We start from the raw sequence: 25,340 nt of genomic DNA, 5'->3' as shown, positions 1-25,340 counted from the left end.
AACCTGACGGTCGAACCTGACAAAAAACCTGACGAAAAAACCTGACGGACGAACCTCACGGGCGAACCTGACGGTCGAACCTGACGAGAAAACCTCACGGGCGAACCTCACGGACGAACCTCGCGGACGGACGGACCTGACGGACGAACCTCACGAACGAACCTCACGAACGAGGACGAACCTCATGGACGGACCTGACGAAAACGGACGAAAAAACGAACAAAAAACGAACGAAACGCTAACGAAACGCTAACGAAAAGCTAACGAAAAGCTGACGGAACGCTGACAAAAAGCGAACATGTTTTTAGAAAAATAATAGGCCGAAATTCTTCCTATTGAAATTCTTATTATTCGAAATTCTTTTTATTTTTATTTTAGGCAAGGACACCTAAAAAATTGAAGAAAGTTCCAAAATTTAAAATATGTAAAAGAGACTTGTAGTCAAAGCTTCAAACAACTGGCTCGTGCGCCTTCGGCGCGATTAAACGTAGTTTTTCCTCGTTCGTCGCTTTGCTTCTCACTCCTAAGTGGAATTGCTTGTTAATTCTATTGTGGTACAAAACATCTGCTCTGTGGAAGAGGAATGCCGGTGGCCATCGCCAAACGTCCTACAGTACAACTACAGTAACCCGAAAATCATTTTATTTCCCCCATTTTTCACTGATTTTCGTCGAGTTTTCTGTTTTTTCCCCCAAATAAGTCAAGAAAATTTAGTGAAAAAATTTGACTGGAAACTCTCGAATATCGAGAAAAGCAATTCGGAAAATACAAATATGTTTAGGTTACGGTAGTTTTCGTTGTGGGACCTTCCACCACTTTTTTGTGAAAGAATGATACATCTCCTTCCGGTTGAAATAATGTACCCATCACACCTTTGATCTTTTCATGAAAAAGCTCTCTTCTCTTTTTCTCATTTTCAAAAATACCTCGTGCTAAATAACAACTGCTCCTGGAAAGCATATCATCAGAAGTATTTGTTTCTCCGGTCTTCAATTTTGGTTTATCTGCTATAATGGAACGAACTGGCTCAGTGATTCAGTGGTTCATTTATATCTACATGTAAGTCTGTGATGATAGGAAGTGTCTTCAATCAACTTTTAAACGAGGCAAAAACTTCCTCCTTCTCATCATCTTTTTGTTCCTTGTCCAGCCCAACTTTTAATGTACTCTATATGATTTGGTTTTTTCACCGAAACCAACTATAAAAATGATGGAAACCCCCCCCCCCCCCTTTTTAGTACTCCTCGCACCACCGTACAACTAGTAATACAATGGAGAGACTACTCTTCACTACTATTGTGTGAGTTAAAAATTTCTTGTTTCCTGCTGTCTAGATACACAGCTGATAGTGACTATCAGAATATATGGAGTGGGTGGTGTACTGTGTTATGTGTCTTTGTTGATATACGTGACAGTACTGTATACAATTTGTTCGTTAGATTAGAGATGAAAAAATAAACACATAACATGGATTGCAAAAAAGTCACGTAGACATCTAAATCGGGATACTGACACAAAACTTCAGGAATTCAATGGAGCGAAAAACTCATGAAAATCTCATAGCTACACATATATCCGGTCTTATTTAGTCAGTCACCATACTTTTTTTGAAACACGTGAATTGTAACATTTGGTCTCTTGATGTTCCTGTCATACGGTAGAAGATGGCGAGTCTCATCTTATTTGTTATCAAAGCGATTGGTTACATATATTTGCCCTTCTATCTTATCTATGTCGAATAGAAAGGAAACAATCGAACAAGATCGATGTGTTGAAAAAAACCGGAAACACAGTTGAACAAAATAAAATACAGAGAATTTGGGAGATTTGATGAATTATGATTTAATTCTATAGAGATAATCCCCATTGGGAAGTACACATTGATAAGATACAAGTCTGAAAAATAAGATTTGTAATAGAAAAAAAGATGGTCATGGCCGTAGGTCTCGGAGCGTAAACTACCGTAACCTAAAAACAGCATAACATGATTTTTTCGGTTTTCTCAGTTTCCGGGTAATTTTTCTACAAAACACATTTTTTGATTTACCGAGGGAAAACTCGGAAAACTTCATTTTTTCAGGTTACTGTAGTTTTCTTTAGGGGACAACTCGCACAACGACAACTACCGTAATCTGAGAATGTTTTTATTTTCTAACTTAATTTTCTGGATTTTCACACGTTTTCTGGCAATTATTTTATATTTTGAAAACAATTTTCCGACTTGTTTGGTGTTCGTTACGAGGACCGTTGGCCACGTCCACAAGCTAAGATCTTCCATAGCTTCGATTTTCTATACAAGCAAAATACCAAATCAATTCGAATATTAATCAATTTGAATATCAATGTTCTATATATGTTAACATCTTGACTCCCCATAACACGATCAAAACTTTTCTGTTTAAGACATATTTCTAGTAGACGCAATACACAATCCAACTGCCCCTATCACGTCTTCTTTTTGAAACTGAAACCATTACGGAAACAGACAATTTTGTCCCTCTTCTTCTTCTTCTTTGCCGTTTTCTTCCTCCTCAACTAGCCCCGTTTTATGTGATGCAATCTGGCGACTGGAGAAGCATCGAAAAGTACACGTGCGCAGCACATGTATCTAACTCTTCAGTCCTCATACTATCTCATCAGTTTAGGTGTCTCCTCTGCGTCTTCGCGACGGGGACATCCCCCTTTTGCGCCCCTCCTCGATGATATTATTTCTTTTAAAAAGTCACGTAGGCTTTCAAGCTACAGTAATTGGTATAAATACAAGTCGACAACAAACTATATGAACTATCGAAAGAACGACTTCTGAATAACAAACTTTTGAGATCTCGAAAGTCTTTGGGATACTGTAAGCTTCCAAATTTTGGAATTTCTGACTTCTGCTAGTAGCAGCTTCCTCGTCATCTCTTTTTTCTAACAATGAACATGATCAGTACTAGTTCGTTGACTCTCCCTTTCATATTACACCCTTCTTCGCCAGTCTTCTTATGTTCCGCTATATGCCGCCATTTCCCTTCATCTTCACCCTTTTCTCTGCAAGTCGAACTACAAGGCAACGTGGCATCGTTTGCCCATAGACGACGTCATCGATCAGAAATCACTCCGCGACGCAACGCACCACGTTGTGTCTTTCCTAATACACCTCCACTCTTCATTATTCGTTCGCGCATATTTATATTATAGGCGGAGAGTGCAAGTCGCCTCTCTCCTATTTTCTCTTTTTACGTTAGTCTATTAGCACTTTCAAATTCTTTTCAGTTTTGTGATGTCTGAACCTTTCTCCCTTATACAAACCTCTGAGCTTTTTAGTCCTAGAACTGATCAAACATCTAGGCTTATTCATTTGACTCTCAGAGCTGTTATGTTTACAATTTTTCAGGAAAATACCAATTTCTCCAAAAAGTAAACAACATGTATTCCTTCTTGAGATTCAAAACCAATCAAATTCACCTGTTCATAAATATAATTTATAAATTCCAGAAGTCAATCATTCCACTCCAAAGTAAAAATCCAGGTCAATATTTTTTGATAAGAGTCATATTAGGTGTGTTTTGAACATCACTTTCTCTATTCTCGAGGTTAAATATCATCATTTACTAAGGTGTAGGTGACAAATGCAGATGTCTATCTGTCAAGGAAATTCTCCAATCCAATTCTGCTATTTAGATAGCTTTCGTTATCTGTTCTTTAAAGATCACGTGATCAGAGAACAACTTCCCTGATTCCTGGCGCCGCCTTTTAATCACCCGATTTCTTCCCAATCGTACTTTGTTCGCGTCTTCTTTTTTCTGTTCTAATACCGTATCAGACAAGGGGTTCACCTTTCGCTTATCATTGTTCTCTGACACTTTTTCTTTTGTGTCCCCTTCTTACAAACGTCACTGAATGAGAAATATAAATACATTGGCCCATTGAGATCATCATTTCATTCTTATACTTCCAGTTTCTTTCACTTATCTCTTCTTTTTTTCAGAATGATCCGCGTTGCTTTCCCAACATCAGCAGCTGCGATTCCTCGCTCCATTTCGACAGCAGTCAGCGAGAATATCCCAAAAAATCAAGAAGAAGATGTCAGAAAGGTATGGAGAAACGCAGATGCTGTATGCTTTGATGTTGACTCTACCGTATGCCAAGACGAAGGAATCGACGAGTTGGCCGCCTACCTGGGCGTCGGTGAAGCCGTTGCCAATGTGACGCGAACGGCGATGAACGGTAACGCCCGCTTCAGGTATAGGTAATACCCGAAAGCACGGATTTGGTTTGAAGAAATTGTGTGTGTTGTGAAGATTAGTAGATATATTTTGTCATAGAGCTAAAAGTGACATCATAACTCTTCGATTGTGATGTTTACCTTTTTAAATAACTGCATGCATTAAATTACATTTTCTTCACCTTTCCCAGCTTTCTAAAGGGAGTGTTGTTGTTTTGAAGGAGGAATGAGAAGCCTACAAAAACATACTCTGTTGTCAGTATATGTTTTGTTGTATTCAAATTCTTCTTTCCCACACAACACTCTAATTATAATTCCAACATTTTTTCAAATTTTAAATTTTCAGAGATGCACTTGCCGCCCGTCTGCAGGTAATGAAACCGAACAACGAGCAATTGGAACAGTTCGTCAACATCACAAAGCCAAAATTGACGATAGGAATCCGAGAACTTGTGAGCCGACTTCATGCACGTGGAACTCATGTCTATCTTGTGTCCGGCGGATTCAGACGACTCATTCTTCCAGTTGCCGAACTGCTTGGAATCGAGAAATCTCGCATCTATGCTAACGAAATTCTTTTTGACAAGCAGGGAAACTATCATGGATTCGATACATCTGAGTTGACCAGTGACTCGGGAAGCAAAGATGTAAGATAGAAAAGGTCGTGTTAAAAGAAAAGTTATCATAAATACAGGTTGGAAAACCAGCAGTAATTGCATTGCTCAAGAAAAAGTTCCACTACAAAACTGTGGTGATGGTTGGTGATGGAGCTACAGATGCGGAGGCCGCTCCTCCAGCTGATGCGTTCATTGGATTCGGTGGAAATGTGATCAGAGAGGGAGTGAAAGCTCGCGCAAAGTGGTACGTCACCGACTTTGATGTGCTAAGAAAAGACCTGGAGCACGACGACTCCTCCGACGACGAGTAAATGGATTATGTCTGTACATATCGTTACTTTCACGTTCTCTACTGGCTTTATTGTAATACCATGTGAATTAATTCATGCGGTTTGAATATGTTTTTTTTCTAGTTTCAATAATTTAACACAGTTTTGTGTTGTTGTGTCATAATTGACTTATTTACTTCAATGAAGAATTTTCATGGTTTTAAAAATCTTGCAAAATATCTTATTGTAAAAATGAAAATAACTTATATAGTAGATCACAAGATGAGAATCGGTTGAAATGGAAAGTTAGGATGCACGAATTGGGGGTGACACCAGGATGACTGAATCTCCACGAACGAAGAGCATTGGGACCACTCGCTTGGACTGTCTGTAGATCTCTTCGAAGGTGTCCTCGTCTACTTCCCGAGTTGTGATGGTTTCTTCGACCTGGAAAATAAAACAATTCGTTGATTGATAAACTTATTAGGTTTAATTTTAAAAACATAAGAAGTTGGAAAAGATTCCGATAGCCAATAACTAACCCACGAACTCTATTCAAAAACTCAGTATCATTTTAATTTGGCACACCGAATTTAAACATTTTCATAAAAAATTACCTCTGATAACACCATATTCAAATGCTGATCGAATGCTCTGAGACGTCCGCGCAGCTGGAAAAAAACTTATTGAAATAACTGACAACATATTTTATGAACCTCTCTGTCATTCCTCATTTTAACGTATACTTTCTCATCCAAACTGAGACGAAGCAGGTCGAGAGGCTCTTCGACGGTAGCTGATAGAGTGACTTCCTTCTTTTCAGAGGCCATTGGAATCCTGGAGTGTTGGTGGTTATAAAATACGAAGAAGCATCAATATTTCAAGATAAAATAAGATGTGTACTGAAACACTTCGGAAAGAAGTCATACCAAAGCAAAAACTGAAGAAACGTTTCATTAGATCGATACTTCAATGAAAAAAATAAGTTAAACATTAGACGAATAGTTTAGTTTTCGACAGGTGAATTGGTGGTCTGCTGTACAGCAAGTCTTTCAGGAGTAACGTAATTCATTTCGGTTAATGTATCAACGAATCCAACAGGTCCTTGTTCGCACTCGCCACAAACGAGATACTGAAAAATACAGTTTTTCTAGCATATGGAATCAACGGCTACTTACACGTTTCCCTTCTGAAGACCTTGTGAACCCAACATTCTCGAAGGCGAAAATGTCCTTGACACCAAAATATCCACGAACAGGCTCGGTTTGAGTGTGATCTATCCCTTTTTTCTGCCTTGGAAGAGGAAGATCTCGTTCCTCGTTAAGAAACTCCGTTGTCATATTTTTCAAAATCACCACAGTTTTACATTCTTTGCAAATCAATGTGTCCTCATTGGTCCTTGCTTGCACTTCGCCGGTTTCCGTTTGAATTGTTGATGACTCCTGGAAAGCGTAGTTTTAGATTTCCACAATGTATCATAGTAAATAGTAAAATTTTCATTATATATTACCGTCGAGACTGAAGGCTGCGAGTGATTCGAGGAGCTCATCTTTCTTCTCAATCTGTTTATACAATGCAGATATTTGCCCTCTTTGTTTCCCTTCTCCGACACTGATATCAGGAAGTGTCTTTATGGCTTCTTTGAAATTTGCAATATCGGATTCAACGTTTCTAAGTCGAACAGTCAATTCAGAGCCACTTCCTTTTTCCACACTAAAAAAAATTCAAAAGAAAACCGTATTCCATAGAAACAACTTACGAATTGACAAGATGATAAAGGTCAGCGTACAGCTTATTCAGATAGCTTTCAGCACTTGGTTTGTTAGCTTCCTTGCTCGTTGAGCTCATCAATGTAATAAGAAAACACTGAAATAATAGCGAAATCGGTCGATTATTCAGAGTTTTGCAATCAATTCAGCGAAAAAAATTAAAATTGGCTCGAGTGCGATAGGGCGCGATATCATTTGCAATGCTGGCACACGGTTTCTGCAATGGTGCGGCATAGTTTCTGCAGAGTATGTGTATTTTCTGGCCATCGTTATTTTTTCCGAAGTTTCGGCTTTTCCGTGAAAAGACTAGCCTGTCTGTTCCTTCGTCATAATTTTATCAAAATATCCCAAAAGCTGTCTCTCAGACAACATTTAAAATCTCTTTTTTATCCACAAAGCTAGGCTTACCGGAAGAAATGTTAACTTTTTTATTGTTGTGTGAATTTCGACCTGAATGACTTGAAAACAAATCGATTCGTCTCACGTTTTTTCGTTTTGTGTTTTGTCTTCCACTCAAAAAGTACCAATTCGGGAAGAAAAATAGTTTTTAGTGAACAATTTCGGCGATCAGATACGAACCTATTCTATCACTAGCATAACTGTTTTTCATTCTAGAATGCTCAAGCAAGCTGTGCGAAATGTATCTTCATCGAAAAGGATTTTACTCGCTTCTACAGCAACAACAACAGACAGTGCAAACGTAAGAATCAGATATTCCTTCAATCAAATTCATACATTTATCCTTCAGCTCTCCCCCATTCTTCCGCAAAACCGAAGTTTCGTCTTCGAAGTGCCGCAAGTATCTGTACCGACATTCGAATTCTCCCGGCGCGTCGGAAACATTTTCGCACAATCTTTCTACACATTTTGCTTCGAAAAAAATTTTACAGTAGAAAGTTTAGTTCATGGAGCTAATAGAGGAATTCATAGTATGAGCCATTTTTTTGCCGATGAAAAGTGGGAGCAGATGGAGAATTTAGCCGTGAAGGATACAGTGGAAAATTTGAGATTCGCAAGAAAAGGGCTCTCTAAAAAATTAGAGAGTGCTCTTCGTTTCTCCCCAGATGACATAGTTCTTTCATTTCTTCACTCATCTGTTATTTCTGGCCGAGATGTTCTGAAGTGTAAGTGAATCTATTAGATATTCCAGCTAAAACCATAGAATTTCAGTGAGCCAAAGTCACAATATTGGGATTTACTTCACAGTTGTTTCCCTTGTTCGTTTATCGGACAAAGTGCCAGATAACGCTACTATTGGGGAGCTGAATGGAAAATACAAAAACGATGTACTTGTCTGCAATGCAACGTAAGTAAATTTGTACTGAACAACGAATTCACAAGGTGTTTCAGGTTTTCTCGAGTTCTCAACCCATTAGGAATATGGAAAATAACCAGCGCGAACTACTTTTTGCAAAACTAGTGGAGAATGTATTATGCATACAAAGTGAGTGACACTGATATATAACAACAACCTTCTTCTTACGAACTAGTTGAGTGAAATGGATTTTTCGTGCATGCGAAACGTCGTCTCTTCAGAAATAGTACAGAGAATGTGTAAGCGGAGAGAGGAGACACATATTTCAACACTCTTGTTGTCTGCTCCTCTCTCTTCAGAGCAATCTTGCGTGTCTCCTTACTCTGCCAGACGCTGGCGACGCTTCTCTGCTTCTAAACCGCTTTATATATCCTCCTGCATTCAATAGTTCGATATTTACGTTTTCAGAGAACCAACAATTAGGAGTATATATGGACAGCGATGATGGGTTTGATTATTTGTTCAAAATTGTGCTTGTCGGTGATATGGGAGTGGGGAAAACGTTAGTTGCCTCAAAGAAGTGTTTTTTTTTCAAATTCAAGTCTTTTCAGTTGTGTAGTTCAACGATTTCGGAGTGGAAATTTTGTGGATCGTCAAGGAACCACAATCGGAGTTGATTTTACCATGAAAACGCTCAATGTTGGTATGTTTTCTGTTACGCCTTCATTAAATATTCTATAAGAATCGATCCGTAGATGGGAAACGCGTCAAGCTTCAAATATGGGACACAGGAGGTCAAGAGAGATTCCGAACAATCACACAGTCCTACTATCGATCTGCTAATGGAATAGTACTATGTTATGACATTACGTGCAAACAATCATTTGGCAGTCTTCAGCGTTGGATTGATGATGTGTCGAAGTTTGCAGCACCGAACGTTGCAAAGCTTTTGATTGGTAAGAAAGAATGATTAAAATGAAAATACGTTTCCCATCGTCTCTAGGTACAAAATGTGACCTGGAAGATCAACGAGCAATAGAAACAGAAGAGGCGGAACTGCTGCAGAGAGCTAATGGTTTGTGTGTATTTCAGGAGTTGAACTTTTAACTCATAATTCCAGGAATGTTTGAAATGCTTGAGACCAGTGCTAAAAATGATATCAACGTTGATAATGCGTTCCTCGAATTAGCGACGATTCTCAAGCGTCAGTATGATCAAGGAGTTGTTGAACAAGGAGCGAGCGGTACTTTCCAGCTCGGATCAGGCGGAACCACATCGATAAATTCACCATGGCAACGATGTTGTCAATATGCATAGTTAAAATCCTTTCCCATATTGCTTAACTCACACAATTGAACAATCTCATTAATAAATTTTCGTCCATTAAAAAACACATAGTTTTTGTAATCCCAGTTTTTTACTGTTATATATCTCGCCTGTTTCATTTGGTTTTTTATCTAGTTTTTTCATTCAGATGACTGATTTATTACTTGATCCTGCCATCAGAACTTGGGTGTTCCTGCCAATTGTAGTCATCACATTTTTCATTGGTATTCTCAGACATTATGTGTCTCTTCTTCTTATGAACAAAAAGAAGGTAACTTTTTCCCATTTCTAACTAATCTAAAATTATCTATGTTAGGTGGAACTCGAAAATATCGCTGATGGACAATATTTGTTACGAGCAAGACTGCTGAGAGAGAATGGAAGATTTCTCCCGAAAACGTCATTCAATGCGAGGCGGCAGTATTTGTGTGCAGAGGAAACGGGATACTTATCGAAAGCTCAACAGCGTCCAGCAAAGGGACCAAATCCGATGGACCCCAGTCAAATGACAGAAATGTTGAAAGGAAATATGATGAACATGGTACTTAACTACTTCCTGTTTTTGTGACATTTACAATTTTTCGTTCTCAGATTCCAATGATTGTCGTCGGAGGATGGATTAACTGGACATTCTCAGGATTCGTCACAACTCGAGTTCCATTCCCACTGACTTTGAAATTCAAAGCCATGCTTCAACGAGGTGTGGATCTTGTGTCACTTGATTCTGCCTGGGTTTCTTCTGCCTCGTGGTACTTCTTGTGTATGTTCGGACTACGGTCAATCTACACACTGGTGCTTGGAAGTGAGAATGCCGCTGATCAGAGCAAAGCAATGGAAGATCAAATGGCAATGACAGGTTCTGCAGTCAACCCACAAGCTGACCCACGCGCTGCTTTCAAAGGAGAGTGGGAAGCTCTTCAAATGACTCAACATCAATTCGCTCTTTGAACATTCGATTTTAATTATACGGATTTTTTTCTCTATACAGATTCCATTAAACATAATTCCATTGTAATTTATAATAAAGTTAAAGCTTTAGATTTTTATTGAGGATTCCGAATAGTGAAATTTTTGAGTTCAAAGACGGCATAGACAAAGTATAAACATATCAATCAAATTCACAATTATGTATAATTAAATGTAAAGCTTAAAGTTTAAGATTGTTTAAAACAGAATGTTAATTAATCATCATCCGATTCAATCTCTGAATCTGTGGCGTAACCTCCGGACAACAGATCAATATGGTTTCTGAAAGGCGAATCGAATATATTCAATACATCATATTATGATAACTCACGATCTCAAGAGTTGCAATAATTTCTTGCAATCATAGTCATTTCCGAGAATCGATGACACTTTCACAAAGTTTCCAATCAAGTTTTCATTCAGGTAAAATTGGAGACATGGAACACCGCTTGTTTTCTGAATACACAAACTAATCAGTTTGAATGTATATTGTTTAGTTAGCTTACAAATGCAAGACTCATGCCGAGCAGAGTGCTTGTAGCTCGAACGAACTTCGTTTTCGGATAATCCGCTGCCAGAATCTTCAAAATTCTTGTCAAATACTCGCATTCATCTGAATCTGGCTCATAAATCAGCACACATAGAAGATATGCAGAGCTTCCGCTCACAGCGTCTGAGTATTGGTTCTAGAAATGGGAAATTGGATAAGGCGAGAGATCGCATAGCTTACCTTATCGGTCATCTCAATCACTCGGTTTGCAGCTATCTTACGCATTTCTCTCAGTCTTTTGGCTTTCAGACCTTCAAGAGTCATCTCAAAATCTTCATCTTCCTCATCGTTTCTCTGGACTTTCTCTCTTTCTTCTTTTGTTCCAACCATCATTCCCTTTCTTGCTTGTTCAATTAGTTTTTGATTTCTCGATTCGTAAGCCCTGAAAAACGCTCGTTCATGTTAAGGATAGACTATTTCTCACAAAACTAACAACTTGGTCTGCTCCTGAAACGCTTTAAATTCATTGAGAACCCCTTTCGCCCCTGTACTGGAGGAAGGACCCATTCGTCGCATGACGTTCGCCTGATGCTCGTCTTCATCGTTCACAACCTTGAAGTCATCTTCTTCTCCTTCGGAACTGCTACAGTATCCAGCAGGCTTGCCATCAAGAAGGCGAGATTCCAAGTTCATTCTATTGATATTAATTTAACGGTGTGCCCAAGGGAGCAAACAAGAATATAACGATATATGTAGAAAATGGAAATATACCATTTCAGAATCAACGAACACAGTTAGAAGTATTTATTTGAAATAAAAATTGTATATTTGTTCTATCCATCAATATGCGAATTACTAGAAATGTCTTAAAAGGAACCGACTTCGCTCCCAATAAAACCCGGAAAAGTAGGTTCGGGCAATTGATAGCAATTATTCCAACCGTTTCGACAAAAACTTTTCGAATGTGGTAAATTTCTCGCGAATCTTTCCTGACAACTTTCCTTGATCTCTTTCTTGTTGATCGATCATTTTCCAGGCATCCCATGATATGAATGGCACCTTCCGCTCGTTCAGGACAAGATCAACTCCGGGAGCAATACTATGACGAGTATGGATAAAATCGGAAGCGATTTGATCAGCTACAAAACTCGATTGTTGTTGGGTATCCACGATAACTCCCCTTGGACCATGTGCACACCATCCTGAGAAAATAAAACGGATTGTAAGCATTTGGCAATGGAATATTACCTGTAGCATAAACATGAGCAGGACATTCAGCATTTATGTTCACTCGGCAGTGATCCTTCATATCAATCATTTTCTGAAAATCGCTGTAAACTTGGATGTAAGAAACGTAAAGTTTTTACATTTTCGTTCTGTGGAACTCCGTCTAGAACAAGAGTTTCATACCCAATCGAATAAATCAGCAGCTCACAAGGAAACGTTTCTGTTTTCGAAGTTTCTGTGTTTTCAACAACTAGTTCCCGAACCATTCCATTCGAATCAGCAACAACTTCCTTTGGAACGCGGTGAAACAAAAAATGGCATTGTCTCAATCCGCTTGTTGTTCCAGTGTTTTTAACAAGAACCTGAAACAAAATTAAAACTCCATTTTTCAAAATTCGATTCCGATGTGGTCACCTCAGTCAAACGCTTCTTCTTTCTCTCGAGTTTCGGTAGACTTTCTATCAAGTTCTTCAGATCTGTTTCCGATATTTCTAATTTGCTGTCCCATTCTTGAATTTTGAATTGCTCACGAAGCTCTTTAATTGTGAATGACACCTGGAAAGAAATAAATTTATTTCATTGAAAACGGAAGATGTGCAAACGCGAGACCGAGAAATCGATTAACGCCGCCTACTGCTCAAGGAAGGAAATCGAACAAGAGAAGCGGGAGCTTGCAAATGAGACTGCGCGTTCGATGGTGTGATGCCTACTGCATCTTCTGGCGAGTAATTAGTGGAAATGAGAAGGAATAAATTTACAGATATTATATGTTTTTACTGTAATCAAAATCAAAGAGCAAGAATCTGCATTTTCTGAATACCATAGATAATAGTTGTGATTTCATAGCAATCGTTTTATTCGAAGATTGTTCTTTAAAGCTAAGCCTACCGTAACCATAAATTTGCTCGACTCACGTTTTCAGGACCTCTCCTTCCTAATATTTTGATATCTTTGGTTGCAGTTTTCTCCAAGACAGATAGTCTTTCATCGGGAATGTCGCTGATCCTCAGAGATCCCGAAGAAGCTGTTGAAAGTACTCGGGCGCAATCTAAAGCGACATTTCCGTTTCCAACAATGACCACATTTGATGCAGATAGATCAGGTGTAGGCGCGTTAGGTACTCCATTATACCATCCTACAAAATCTGATCCAGATATCACATTTTTCGATGCACATCCAGGAACACCCAGTTTTCTTGCCTTGTATGAGCCGTAGGCAAGAAGTACTGCATCATATCCACGAGTCAACTCATCGAAAGTAATGTCCTGACCAATTCTGAAACATGTTTTTTTTGTCAGTTTCAAATTGAATCGGTCTTACTTGACATTACAATATAGTCTCAATCTCTCTCGGTTCTTCTCAAACATTGCATCGAATGTGTTAATTACATTTTTTACCTAAGTACTTGAGCATTAGTTATATTAAAACATTTTTATGATTACTTCTTGGTGATCTGGGGCTACACCATATCGAACCAATCCAAATGGCACAGGAGAATACTCGAAAACGTCCACAAGGAAATTACTCTTCCGGAGTAAGCCGTTACAGGCAAACATTCCTAAATTTCGATGGATTTACTAACCGCAATCTCAAGTTTTCCAAATACCTGCCGGTCCAGAACCTACAATGGCAAGCCGTGGCTTTGAAGAAAGTTTCCTCGTTTTATATGTGAATTGAATATTTCCTATCCTCCGCATCAACACTTTGGCGAACATCTTCAATATCAATTTGCATGTTTCGCCATTTTCAGGTTGGAATGTAAAACAATGAGAAGAAACCCAAGATGAATAAAAATTCGCAGAAAATAGTAACGAATTCATTTTGAAAAATCAGTACCCTTGAAAAATGATGAACACAATAATTAAATACCATAGGATGGAATGAAAAATTATGAGGCAGCACGATAGAGATGAACATGTACAGCAGAAACTGATCGGTGACGAGTATCGGTTTGATCCAAGTCCAAAAGTGATATAATGTCATCGGTACACTGCACAGTTGATGTTTGAATATCAGATTTCACACTTCCTCCAAACTTCCTTTCAACTTCCATGGCAAAAACCAAGGCTTTGTTCACAGATGCACCCATTCCATGGATGTAGATTTCGTCAAATGAGTTGTTAAGCATCTCTTCGGCGGTTTTTGCTTGAGATTCGACATTGGTTTTTCTGTTTTATTCTTTTTAATAGATGGAGAATGCAATACATATATCGACTCACCTAGTGATATAAATATGATTTGGTTCTTCGCATGGCTTGACTGGTGGTCGACGGTCCACTGTATTAATTTTTTCGTCGTACCGTTTTGATGGTGTTGTTGACATATGGATAGACATTTTTCACAGGAATAGCACAACGAATGCCATACAGAAACAACTTATGGATACCCAAGGACTGAGCCGCTCTCCGATCCGAGCACACTTCCAGAAGAATCCAAGAAGACTGAAAAGTTATCATTGAATATAACAGAATATCAGGAAAATGATAAGGTGCGAAGTTATAAGCAAAGAGAAATCCATACCCTTCCTTGTTTCTGTCGATTATTCTTGGAGCGAATGCTCTGATATAAGCACAAGTGCAAATGAGAAGAAGAATAACAGATATGAGACTTTGAAAGTTGAAGATAGCCGACTAAAAACCAAAATTTTTTATTTCAATTATTAATTCAAAAACCTTACCAGTTTTGCTGTTTTTGCAACCAAAGATGGTGCCTTTTTAAATAATTAAAAGTTTTTGCTTGTGAAAGAAAGTGCGATTATTTTCCAACTGTGTTGGCTGTTTAAAGGCGCAGAGTGTTTTACGGCCGGCGGGTCTCGCAGCGCGGGGGCCCTGGACAGTAGGCCAGTTAGAATGCAAAACTGAATTTTTTTTTTCTTTTTTTTAGCGAATTTCCTACGATTTTTCTCGGTTTTTTCCAGCAAAATCAATTTTATACCAACAGCAATCAATTCAGAAAGAAAATTACGGTTTCTTTGGTATATTACAGTCCTTGTTTTGTAAAAATATTGAAATTTGCTACTATTTTCGTAAATTTGTGTTAAATGATGTTCCAAATTATATTCTGTGTGAAATATGTTTTTTTTTCAGGTAAAATGCGTTACGTTTCCGCTTACTTGCTCGCCGTTCTCGGAGGAAACGCCAACCCAAAGGTAATTTTTATGTTTTGATTATGAATATTCAAAATCGCATTTTTCACTCGTAAAACTAATAATAATTTGAACTTTTAGGTTGATGACCTCAAAAACATCCTCAGCGCTGTTGGAGTTGATACTGATGCCGAAACCGCCAAGCTTGTTGTCTCCAGACTTCAAGGAAAGACCATTGAGGAGCTTATCGCTGAAGGGTCAGCATCCCTCGTTTCCGTAAGTCTTACTATCATCCGGGAAGGAACGATCATTTCATAACACTGAAAAAGTTCAGACACTAGCGGTAGTTAAGAAAATGTCGAAAAATTACCGTTTTCGTTGGTTGATGGTTGAATTTGAATCTTTTTTTCAACAATATCTACTTTTTTACTTTTCTTGGGGAGATCTAGTTGGCAATAATGTATCTCAAAAGTATGGAATTTTTAGGTGTCCGGAGGAGGAGCTCCAGCCGCCGCTTCTGCTGCCCCAGCTGCCGGAGGAGCTGCCCCAGCCGCTGAAAGCAAGCCAGCCAAGAAGGAAGAGCCAAAGGAGGAATCTGATGACGACATGGGATTCGGACTTTTCGACTAAAGCTTTTGGATGTTAATAAATTGTTATTGTTTTCTCATGTTCCTCCGATTCATGTTTGGGGCATTACATATTTACAACTAATTAATGCTCGAAAAAAAACTAATTAGAAGGCATGCAAATTCGGCAGTGTGTGTATGAAGTTGCTCAGACAAATCATGGAGAGGTGAGACCATATCCTTCTTTGTGGTCCCGGCGAGATTTGATATATTAGGTACTGATCGCAGAATGTGTGAGCAGCCGGAAAGCAGTTGCTATCTATTTTCTGGACAATGATTTCGATTTGCAAATGGAAGAGTTGCAAGAGACTTATCCTACTGTTCAGTTCGAGAGTGGAAACCCTACACAAACGGCATTGGTAAATATTATTCCGGCGAGCAAGACTATATACTATTCTTGCCAGGTTGTCCGTGCAATTAACGATCTAGATTGCTCTTTGGAAGTAAAAATGGTTCAAAAAGCGAATACCCCATTCGCCGCTCAAGTTTACAATGCTGTTCAAAAAATTCCAAAAGGAGAAACTCGATCTTATTCTGATGTAAGGTCCCTAAACAATATGAATTATAATATCAGAGAAAATTGTAGATCGCACGAGAGATCGGAAACCCATCAGCCACACGAGCTGTCGCAGGAGCGTGTGCTCGGAACAACTTGGCTTACATCGTTCCATGTCATCGTGTCATTGGAAGCAGTGGAAATCTTTCCGGATACCGTTGGGGCATTGCTAAAAAAAGAACACTACTCCAGGCGGAAGGTGCTGAACTCAGATTCTCCGCTATGTAATCACTAACAGTTTATATTGTTTTTTTTCAAATGCTGATTACCATGTGGGAGATAGTTTTTAGTTTTCGCTTGTGCTGTTTTTTCTCAATAAAAGATCTCGTTTCATAAGTCTCGCAAATCAATGACATCTCCCATTTTCGCAGATTATCTAAAAAACTAAGATTCGAAAAAATATTACACTGTGATGCTACAGAAGAAGACGAATGTCTGAAAGTTCAAGCTGACATCGGTGGTTTTGTAGTGATCAGTTTCTATTTTTCTATTTGACCATTCATGGTGAAAATTAGCGAAAAAATCTCGACGAAACTCGAAAACTAGATCGAAAAACGATAAAAATTCAGAAAAGCTCCTAGCTGTTTAAAGGGAGGCAACGTTTCACCGGTCGAGGGTTTCGCAGCGCTGTTAAGATCTACCGTAACCCGTCGGTCGACCTTCCTTCTCAAATTTTTCGCTTCTCAAATTTTGCCTTTTTTTCGAGGATTTTGATGTTGACTTTTGATTTATCGTTTTTCACTTTGATTTTTAACAGAACCTCGTTATATATATTTTTTTTAATCGGGTTTCTAGGTAATATGCGTTACATCTCAGCCTATCTCCTTGCCGTCCTCGGAGGAAACGCCAACCCACAGGTGATTTTTTTTGTTGGTTCATGACTCAGGTAGTTCGGAAAACCTTTCTGAGCCATGAACACGCCACGATTAAACTAAAAAAGGTGCCCGATTAGCCACGACTGAAAAAGTTTATAAAGGGCTTAGAATAGTTTTGTTATTGCTTATTGTCGAATTAAAAAAAGTGGGACCTGAAGATTTGAAAGGCGTAGCTTTTTTTTATCTACGAAAAAGTGCGGCAAAAACGGAATATTTCAGATTTTCTCCTCGTTCGAGCTACTTTCGCAATTAAGTTCGGTTTTTCGATGAAAAACAGATTCTAGAGATGTTAGCGGTCATTTTCATACCAAGAAATCTAAATTTTGTCCAGAAAATCCCACTAAATTCACAGAAATAAGTTTCGTTTATTACCGTAGTGTTTCTGGGGCAAGGCCTCGAAAATTGACCGGGAAGCCGCCCGCGAAATTTTCCAGGTCCCAATTTTTTTAATTCGACAATAGAAAAGTTTATCCATTGCTCGAAAAAGTTTGAAGGTGCTAATAATAGTTTTACTGTTGCTTAAAAAGGTTTACTCGTTGCTTGAAAAAGTTATAGAAGGGCTTAGAAAAGTCTTTTTGATACTTAAAAAGGTTTATTCGTTGCTTAAAAAAGTTGTTTTACTGCTAAAAAGGTTTTATCGTTTCTACTAAAGGTTTAAACTATTGATTTTTTGAAGACGGATTTTCGGAAAATACATTCATCAGAGAAAAAGAAATTAACAAAAAAATTTAAACTGAAGCGGAATCTCGATCTCGAAACATCTTTGAATCTCAGATCGTAGCGCATCCCCGTTGTTATCAGCCCAATATCATATCCTCCTGGAAATATTTAAAATTTTTAGAAGTAGATATTAAGAGCTACAACTCACTGTTATGGAAGGCGTTCTCTCCTGATTCATACGTAGTTTCGATAGTGTCTTTGGAGCGGGTTCATGTGATCGCGATCATGATCTAGTGTTCCTCAATTTGGTGTAACACGATTTTCCAAATTGTCGCTTAGGAAGTTTGAAGTTTCTCCTTGTCTGAAATTATGATAGGTAAATTCATTTTTACTAAAACTGACGGACCGTATGCTAAATTACTCCGTTCTGACGGCAGCTTTGAGTTCCCATTCAATGATTCATCATGACGTTTTTCCGATGATAGTTTTTGAGCAATATATCAGGATTCCAGGAGATTGTGATTTGGATTTTCTCTCAAATAAGCATTTTATGACTTTCAAACATGGAAACAAATAAATAATTAAAAGATGATAAAAATAAAACAAAATTAGATAAAATAATTTTTTAAAAAACAGAATTAATCTTTCGAAAAGCCAGAAAAGTTTTAATAATGCTCGAAAGGTTTGAAAAGTTTAAATATGACTGAAAAAGGTTTAACTGTGGCTTTAAAAAGTTTCAGTTTTGAGCGCAGCTGGATAAAGTTTACAAGTTGCTCAGAAAAGTTTGATTGTGGCTTGAAAAAATTTAATCGTGGTCTTTTTGCTTGAAAAGGTTTCAGAATTGCTCAAATGTAGCTCAGAAAGTTTTCCGATTTACCTGAGGAATAAAACCCTCATATTTTACGCAATCATGTAATAATATTGATTTTCAGACTGATGACATCAAGAACATCTTGAGCGCTGTTGGAGTTGATGCTAATGCCGAATCCGTCAACCTTGTTGTCTCCGGACTTAAAGGAAAGAACATTGAGGAACTCATTGCTGCAGGATCAGCAAAGCTCGCTACTGTAAGTTACTACCCGAAAAGAAACGATTTATTTTTAACAAGCTTGTTGAATAAAGGTCGAACTCTAGCGGAAGCTTAGAAATTTTCGAAAATGCCGTTTTTGTTGATCGATGGAGTCGGCCGTTGAGTTGAGTCGACTCGTTAGATTTTGTTAAATAGAACTAGTTTTTTCTTTCTCCCAGGAAGAGCTACTGGGAACTAATTATTCTGAAACTCATGATAAATTTTCAGATTTCTGGAGGAGTCGGAGCCGCCTCGTCTGCTGCCCCAGCTGCCGGAGGAGCTGCACCAGCCGCTGACAGCAAGCCAGCCAAGAAGGAAGAGCCAAAGGAGGAATCTGATGACGATATGGGATTCGGCCTTTTCGATTAAAGCTTTTGGATGTTAATAAATTGTTATTGTTTTCTCGTGTTCGTCTGTTACATTTAACAATGCACAATGTATGTTATTGAGCGAAACTCGTGACAGAAATGGGAACTGATACACTTATTAGAAAGAATATCCATCATATTTTCACTGAGGTCTTCATAATTCGTGCTCCTGTATCCACTGATGCTTCCAACTTGAAGGCTCGGCTGAGACCATACAGCTTGATGATGGATTTCCTGCAACGATGTTCTTTATCAGGGAGATCTTTTGAATTTAACCTGTATTCGGAAGCTCTCCAGAAATAGACGAAGAAGTTTAGAGAAGCGTTGATTATCACAAGCCATCCCAATTGTCGATTGATCTCGGCTGTCACCTCGGGCGAAAACTTGCTTACCTGAAGTTTAAACAAATAATTGTGATTCCAGCTGCGAGAATTCAGGAATTCTCTGTGACATTTTTCAAATGAAAGTTTAGCTAAAATGGGTTCAAAATTTCTTCCCATAGCAAATTTCCCGTATTCGGTTTAGTAACAAAAAGAAAACTCATGATTCTCTTCCCGTTTGTTTCAGTAGAATTCACAAAAGTCTCATATGCTGATGTGCAAAAATCGGAACAGTGGAAGAGAAAATCCGGTTGCCGCGGTTCCGACCGAATTATCGCAATTAGCAAAAAAAATTAATAAAAAACTTGTCGAGATGCGACAGTAATTGAGAAAAGATACTGAAAATTTTAGGTCACGGTGGTTTTCGTTACTGGAACCGTTTGCCACGCCCACAACTTTTTTCTTTCCCTGCTCATAGTTTTTAATACCAGAATAATACCGGCCATGTTTGTTGTTGTTACATGACAAGTTGTTGTTGTTGTTGAAACTTGAATATTCCCATAGTTGATCTTTAAGGGAAGGTTTTTCAGACAACGGTTGAGAATTTGCTCAAAATTTGTACAAAGGCACTTTCGAACATGCTGAATCCAAAAAAATTTTTATCCCGTTCTCAAAAGGAGCCGAAATATGACCTTTGAAAGTGCTTTTAGTACTAAATTTTGGCCAAAAACATGCATTTTTCAAGGTTAAAAATTAGTTTTTCAGGATTTGCTTGAGTGCAAAACTCATTTTTGGATATTTTTCTATCTTCTAAAGTATCTTTTAAACATTTTCAAAAGAAAAATTTTTTTGAAAAATTTTGAAAAAAATCACCATGGGGTCCCCCACACTGCAAAAGTGATTTTTTGAAAAGTGCGAAAAAACGTTCCAATTATTCAGAAACGATAAAAATAGCATTCTGACAAATTTTTTCAGCCCAATGTTGTCTTTGGGCTCAAAAAATTTCCAAAATCTGATTGTTGTTAGAACTTTGACAGTTCCTATTTCTGAAATATCGCTTGAAATTAACTGAAACCTATAGAAATAGGTTCGAATCTTGTATGTGATCGATTTGACAGTATTCCACCTCAAAAAGAGCAAAATTGAGCAACTTTCAGAGACTGAAATTTTCGTTTTTAACGATACGAGGATGTAAGAACCGGTAAAAAAGACCATTATCTATTTTTTCCTCAAACTCTCATAAAATCTTTTTTTCTTTGAAAATTTTTGAATTTAATAAAAAGTGTCATATAGTGCCTAGGGGGGCAAACTTGGAATCAAAAATTAGTTTCAAAAAATTCAAAAAAAAGTTTTACCACAGTGGGGGGTCGAACCAGCATAGTCAATCCTAATGAGTCACCCTCTTACCACAACACCACACAACCGATATTTTCCTCTCAGGCGGAATTGGTGGAGGTGGGAAGGGGAAGCCGAAATCCTCAGCGCACCGAAATCGGCTTAAATTTTCAGACAAAGTTTTTCGGCCTGGGAGTGAGAACGGGCTAAAAATTTGTTCGTCATCGTATAGAGCATGTCTTAAACTATAAGCATGCAAATTTTGAGCAAATTCTCAACCGTTGTCTAAAAAACCTTCCCTTGTTAGTCATTCGAACTCAAGATATGCCTTATTTACCTGTGAAACAACGAGTGAGCTTATCGTGAGAAACCACGTGCAGACATAGATTGCAATCACGACGGTTAGAGATTTCAGAAGTCTATTAACTGTTTCCACAGTCTGTTCGTGTACATGCTTAGCTGTAAAAATCCATTCAGATAGATGCTACGATAATGGAACTCACCTTTAAGTATCCGACATCGAATATGAGCCCCACCATAGACAAAAATAACGAGAATTGAAATAATAAAGTTAGAGCCAATCCATATATTTCTCGATGTTCCTGTGTAAGCGGTTGGAGGAAGGCAAACCGGAACTTTTTCAGAATCTGTAGTTAAAACATTGATTTGATCAAAAATAAAAATATTCACCGGTTGCGTATTGGTATCCAAATAATGTGATAAAGAAAGAGAATAAAACACAAAAAATAACAAGTGCAATATAGATCGAATTCGGGAGTTTTGAGTATCTGGAAAAAAAGGTTCTAGGTAACCTCAAAGGCCCAGAAGCTTGTTTTTAAGGACTTACTTAGTAGGAAAGGTAACATTATAAAGTCGATCTAATCCTATAACAAGACCTAATGAGCTTTGCATATTCAATGCAAAAAGACCGTAACTTGATAGAAGAAAACATTTAATTGATGAGAGCGTATACATATCTAGTATCATGAGAACTCGTAAATGAACCTGCAACGTCTTCCTTCAGATACAGTAACCCATTATACTTCTCCTACCAAATAAACACAAACAATGACATCAAAAAAAGCTAGAAGACCAATAAGCAAATTGCATCGAGATTGTAGTCGTTTGTTGCAAAGAGTTATCAAAACTATCGTTGTGTTCCCAAATAAGCCAATTATAGATAAAGCCAATGTTGAATAAATCATAGGGGCAGGTACAAGATCTGTCGTATTCATTGCAACAGAGAAACTAGAATATTTTTATCCGAATGAGAGAAAATGTGTTTTGACTGGGAAAAAACTCTGTTGACTGAATCGAAGTTACAAGGCTTTCATGGGAAAATGCTCTCTTGAAGTTTATTCTCTGCAATGATATTTTTTGGGCGGATACGAAGAATAATAGTAAGACAGAGAACAGAAAAAATGAACTTAAGTAGAAATTTTTTTACTGGTTCTTATTTTCCCTTCTCAGAACGATTACCTTGAAACCTCTAATAGAAGAGCAGTTTCCAGTTTCCCACAGTTTCAAGTTTGAGATTGTTTTTCTTAGCCCCTACGCAAAATATCAAAAATGGATAAAATGATAAAATGTTGGTGATATTATGATAAAAAAATTTACCGGTTGACAACTTCTCTATATCTTGGACAAGAACAGAGATAAATTGGGTCAAAGTCAAGAATTCGGGGGGCTCTTCTATTACAAGTTTTGAGGTAGTTTAAATCATTGACATTTTTAAGCATAATTAAAATCAGAAGAAACATGAAAACAAATGAACTGCAATCAACAATCAGACGGTTTTCGAACAATTGAAAAATTCTACCAATTACAGTAATCTTTCTAATAATTCCAAAAAATTGGAATTTTGGGGATTCAGAAGTGAACCAAAGACACCCCTGGTGCCAGTTTATGCAGAAATTGCGTTATGTCAATCAGTAGAAAAAATGAATCATTGGAACCAGATCTCTAATCCGATGGAGCTGACAAGAGAAGTGTTTTCAGAGGGGCGTTGAGAATTTTCTAAAAATTTCAGTACTGATAGTTTGAGATATCCGTAACACGATGACAAAAAATCTAGGTCATAGTATCATCAACAAGCTGAAAATCTTCGTCTGAAAATTTTTATACCGGTTTCGCCCCCTCCCTCACTCCACTACGCCCCTCTCTCCTATACGCACTCCGCGCAGAGGAAAGTATCGGTTGTGTGGTGTTGTGGCAAGAGGGAGACTCATTAGGAGTGACTATGGTGGTTCGAACCCCACTGTGGTAAATCTATTTTTTGTTTTTTCGAGACGAATTTTCGATATCAATTTTGGTCCCCTGAATAACAAATTATACTTATTTCATGAATTCCCGACGTTTTCAAAGTGAAAAAGAAGGCGTTTGAAATTTTGAAGAAATTTTGAAACATTGTTTTTTCGACTTGTCCAATCGCCCAAAAGCAAAACTTTCGACTCTCGGAATCGCTCCGTCTTGCTCTTTTTTGAGTGGAACACCACCAAATCGATCACCCAAATGATCTTTACATATTTTTGTGTATTCTGTGCGATTTTGTGCAATATTTGAGAAGTTACAGTTTTTCAAATTTCTTGCAATTATCAGATTTTGGGAATTATCAGGGCTCACAGACGAAATCGAGCTGCCAAATTCTATGAAAATGATGTTTCTATCGTTTCTGAATGTTTGAAAGACTTTTTTGCACTTTCAAAAAAATTTCTCAAAAAATCACTTTTAAAGTGTGGGATACCCCATGATGATTTTTTCAAAAAAAAAACCGAAAAAATTTTTTTTGAAATTGTACACAATATGGTTCAGATGATAGAGGAATGATCAAAAAAGAGCTTCCCGCTTGAAAAAATCCTGGAAAAAAGAGTTTTAAAGCTCGAAAAATGCACGTTTTGGGTCAAAATTTAGTACTGAAAACACTTTGAGAGCCCATATTTTTGTTCCTATTAGGGTTATGACCGAGATATTGCTGAAATCGTATTCAGCATGTTCGAAAGTACTTTTGTATAATTTTGATCTAATTCTCAACGCCCCTCTGAAAACACTTCCCTTGTGAGTATAATTGAAAATAGTTTAACTGAAAATCTGATTTAATCCTCTCCTCTGAAAAAAATATCTGACTGACAAGTACATTACTGATCTATCAGTGCGGGGAAACTGCATATTTTCGTGCCCTAAAAATCATGCGCTTTCTAATTTCAGCTGATTTCATTATCACACTCCGTCTGAAAGGTTTATCATGACAGTTGATTTCTACTAAATCTGGCAACGGGCCAAAAACGGGCCACTAGTGGGCCCTGCCATATTTTCTTTTAGGATCTTGGACCAACTAAATCGGATATGATAGAACTTAATAAGCACTACAAAATGAATTTTTTGAAAAAATTGTATCTTGTCTATGAACAAAATTTACAAGCTATAAAGCTGTGACAGCATAGCTCGGACAGTTTTTGGCGTATCTACGAAAGAGATTATATTTCTTGAAATACAACAGCTACTTGGTCAATGTGGCATGAAAATAAATACATCTGAATATTTAAAAATACTCTCGTGAGAGATATTTTTGATAACTTCAGTTTGATGTAGGTCGTTTCAGGTTACAGGTGCAAAATTTTCTAAAAAGGGGTAGAACAATATTTCACATGAATATTCGTACGAATATGATATTTGAAAGAATCTAATTTCTGATTCAACTGATTCGAATACTCTCTGTTCTGTTCCATTCTAATATATTCTGAGCCCCTTTTTGATCTTTCGCTCTGTAGTAAATTTGTCTGACCATTAGTTGTCCTGCCACTCAATTTTTATAAATCAAATGAATTTCATTAAGAAGTGGTTTATGAACAAGGAAATCAAATAACGAATTGTGACCCGAATGAAATGATTGAATGAAATCGGATTAGTACCAACAAATAATGAAACAAGCATGGATCACTCCTGGAATAAAACCCAGAATTGTGAGAACAATGTTGATTATCAAGTCAGCTCCACATCCTTTTTCCATCCACACTCCGATTGGCTTAAATAATTTCAATTGGACTAATAATTAGAAAATTTTAAAGGGGGACTCCAACCAAAAATTTTTATTGCATTAAAATGTGTTAAAAGTTATCTATTTTCCGAATATTATTGCGAAAAAATTCAAAAAAATCCGAAATTCCCAAAAAACGCCGTTGAAAAGGAAGAAAATTCAAAAAAAGGTGCCGCCGGGGGACGAGGATTTTCAGTGAGAAACCTAGGCCACGGCAGCGGGCGCCTTTCCTATGTGGCAAATTTTCCGGATTTTTTTCAATTTCATGTCCGGCAGGTAAAAAACGT

The 25,340-nt window shown here is 37.7% G+C and overlaps 12 protein-coding genes across 12 annotated transcripts; 6 read left to right on the top strand and 6 right to left on the bottom strand.

Moving 5' to 3' along the window:
* Positions 1–3,971: 3,971 nt before the first annotated feature.
* Positions 3,972–5,135, top strand: CBG01775 (the record flags this gene model as incomplete). Its single annotated transcript, XM_045235825.1, has 3 exons — positions 3,972–4,231; positions 4,554–4,854; positions 4,902–5,135. The coding sequence occupies 3 exons, from the start codon at positions 3,972–3,974 to the stop codon at positions 5,133–5,135; spliced, it is 795 nt and encodes a 264-aa protein (XP_045091885.1).
* Positions 5,136–5,399: 264 nt separating this feature from the next.
* On the bottom strand, positions 5,400–5,923 carry Cbr-lsm-3 (the record flags this gene model as incomplete). The annotated part of the gene is made up of 2 exons (XM_045235824.1): positions 5,400–5,540; positions 5,810–5,923. The coding sequence occupies 2 exons, from the start codon at positions 5,921–5,923 to the stop codon at positions 5,400–5,402; spliced, it is 255 nt and encodes an 84-aa protein (XP_045091884.1).
* A 176-nt stretch (positions 5,924–6,099) lies between these two features.
* Cbr-mdt-9 lies at positions 6,100–6,941 on the bottom strand (the record flags this gene model as incomplete). The annotated part of the gene is made up of 4 exons (XM_045235823.1): positions 6,100–6,225; positions 6,272–6,495; positions 6,604–6,806; positions 6,853–6,941. 4 exons carry the CDS (start codon positions 6,939–6,941, stop codon positions 6,100–6,102), a joined length of 642 nt encoding a protein of 213 aa, XP_045091883.1.
* A 1,667-nt stretch (positions 6,942–8,608) lies between these two features.
* Positions 8,609–9,434, top strand: Cbr-rab-19 (the record flags this gene model as incomplete). The annotated part of the gene is made up of 5 exons (XM_002634163.2): positions 8,609–8,679; positions 8,729–8,820; positions 8,873–9,073; positions 9,121–9,192; positions 9,238–9,434. 5 exons carry the CDS (start codon positions 8,609–8,611, stop codon positions 9,432–9,434), a joined length of 633 nt encoding a protein of 210 aa, XP_002634209.2.
* A 157-nt stretch (positions 9,435–9,591) lies between these two features.
* On the top strand, positions 9,592–10,391 carry CBG01779 (the record flags this gene model as incomplete). The annotated part of the gene is made up of 3 exons (XM_002634164.1): positions 9,592–9,714; positions 9,760–9,984; positions 10,035–10,391. The coding sequence occupies 3 exons, from the start codon at positions 9,592–9,594 to the stop codon at positions 10,389–10,391; spliced, it is 705 nt and encodes a 234-aa protein (XP_002634210.1).
* Positions 10,392–10,624: 233 nt separating this feature from the next.
* On the bottom strand, positions 10,625–11,592 carry Cbr-mau-8 (the record flags this gene model as incomplete). Its single annotated transcript, XM_002634165.1, has 5 exons — positions 10,625–10,691; positions 10,741–10,865; positions 10,916–11,095; positions 11,140–11,341; positions 11,393–11,592. 5 exons carry the CDS (start codon positions 11,590–11,592, stop codon positions 10,625–10,627), a joined length of 774 nt encoding a protein of 257 aa, XP_002634211.1.
* Positions 11,593–11,829: 237 nt separating this feature from the next.
* On the bottom strand, positions 11,830–13,841 carry CBG01781 (the record flags this gene model as incomplete). Its single annotated transcript, XM_002634166.2, has 8 exons — positions 11,830–12,101; positions 12,148–12,220; positions 12,267–12,488; positions 12,541–12,681; positions 13,041–13,401; positions 13,447–13,523; positions 13,569–13,684; positions 13,733–13,841. 8 exons carry the CDS (start codon positions 13,839–13,841, stop codon positions 11,830–11,832), a joined length of 1,371 nt encoding a protein of 456 aa, XP_002634212.2.
* Positions 13,842–14,014: 173 nt separating this feature from the next.
* On the bottom strand, positions 14,015–14,449 carry CBG01782 (the record flags this gene model as incomplete). Its single annotated transcript, XM_045235821.1, has 2 exons — positions 14,015–14,294; positions 14,346–14,449. The coding sequence occupies 2 exons, from the start codon at positions 14,447–14,449 to the stop codon at positions 14,015–14,017; spliced, it is 384 nt and encodes a 127-aa protein (XP_045091882.1).
* A 768-nt stretch (positions 14,450–15,217) lies between these two features.
* Positions 15,218–15,841, top strand: Cbr-rla-2 (the record flags this gene model as incomplete). The annotated part of the gene is made up of 3 exons (XM_002634168.1): positions 15,218–15,274; positions 15,353–15,487; positions 15,698–15,841. The coding sequence occupies 3 exons, from the start codon at positions 15,218–15,220 to the stop codon at positions 15,839–15,841; spliced, it is 336 nt and encodes a 111-aa protein (XP_002634214.1).
* A 112-nt stretch (positions 15,842–15,953) lies between these two features.
* Positions 15,954–16,621, top strand: Cbr-agt-1 (the record flags this gene model as incomplete). Its single annotated transcript, XM_002634169.2, has 3 exons — positions 15,954–16,004; positions 16,053–16,376; positions 16,424–16,621. The coding sequence occupies 3 exons, from the start codon at positions 15,954–15,956 to the stop codon at positions 16,619–16,621; spliced, it is 573 nt and encodes a 190-aa protein (XP_002634215.2).
* A 572-nt stretch (positions 16,622–17,193) lies between these two features.
* On the top strand, positions 17,194–19,366 carry CBG01785 (the record flags this gene model as incomplete). The annotated part of the gene is made up of 3 exons (XM_002634170.1): positions 17,194–17,250; positions 18,861–18,995; positions 19,226–19,366. 3 exons carry the CDS (start codon positions 17,194–17,196, stop codon positions 19,364–19,366), a joined length of 333 nt encoding a protein of 110 aa, XP_002634216.1.
* A 133-nt stretch (positions 19,367–19,499) lies between these two features.
* On the bottom strand, positions 19,500–22,007 carry Cbr-srsx-25 (the record flags this gene model as incomplete). The annotated part of the gene is made up of 5 exons (XM_045235820.1): positions 19,500–19,757; positions 21,358–21,479; positions 21,524–21,667; positions 21,711–21,808; positions 21,868–22,007. 5 exons carry the CDS (start codon positions 22,005–22,007, stop codon positions 19,500–19,502), a joined length of 762 nt encoding a protein of 253 aa, XP_045091881.1.
* Positions 22,008–25,340: the final 3,333 nt, after the last annotated feature.

The sequence above is a fragment of the Caenorhabditis briggsae genome (genome assembly GCF_000004555.2).
Source record: "Caenorhabditis briggsae complete genome, chrIV, whole genome shotgun sequence".
NCBI lineage: Eukaryota > Metazoa > Nematoda > Chromadorea > Rhabditida > Rhabditidae > Caenorhabditis > Caenorhabditis briggsae.
Note: the sequence above shows the minus strand (reverse complement) of the source record. Positions and strands in the feature narration are given on the sequence as shown.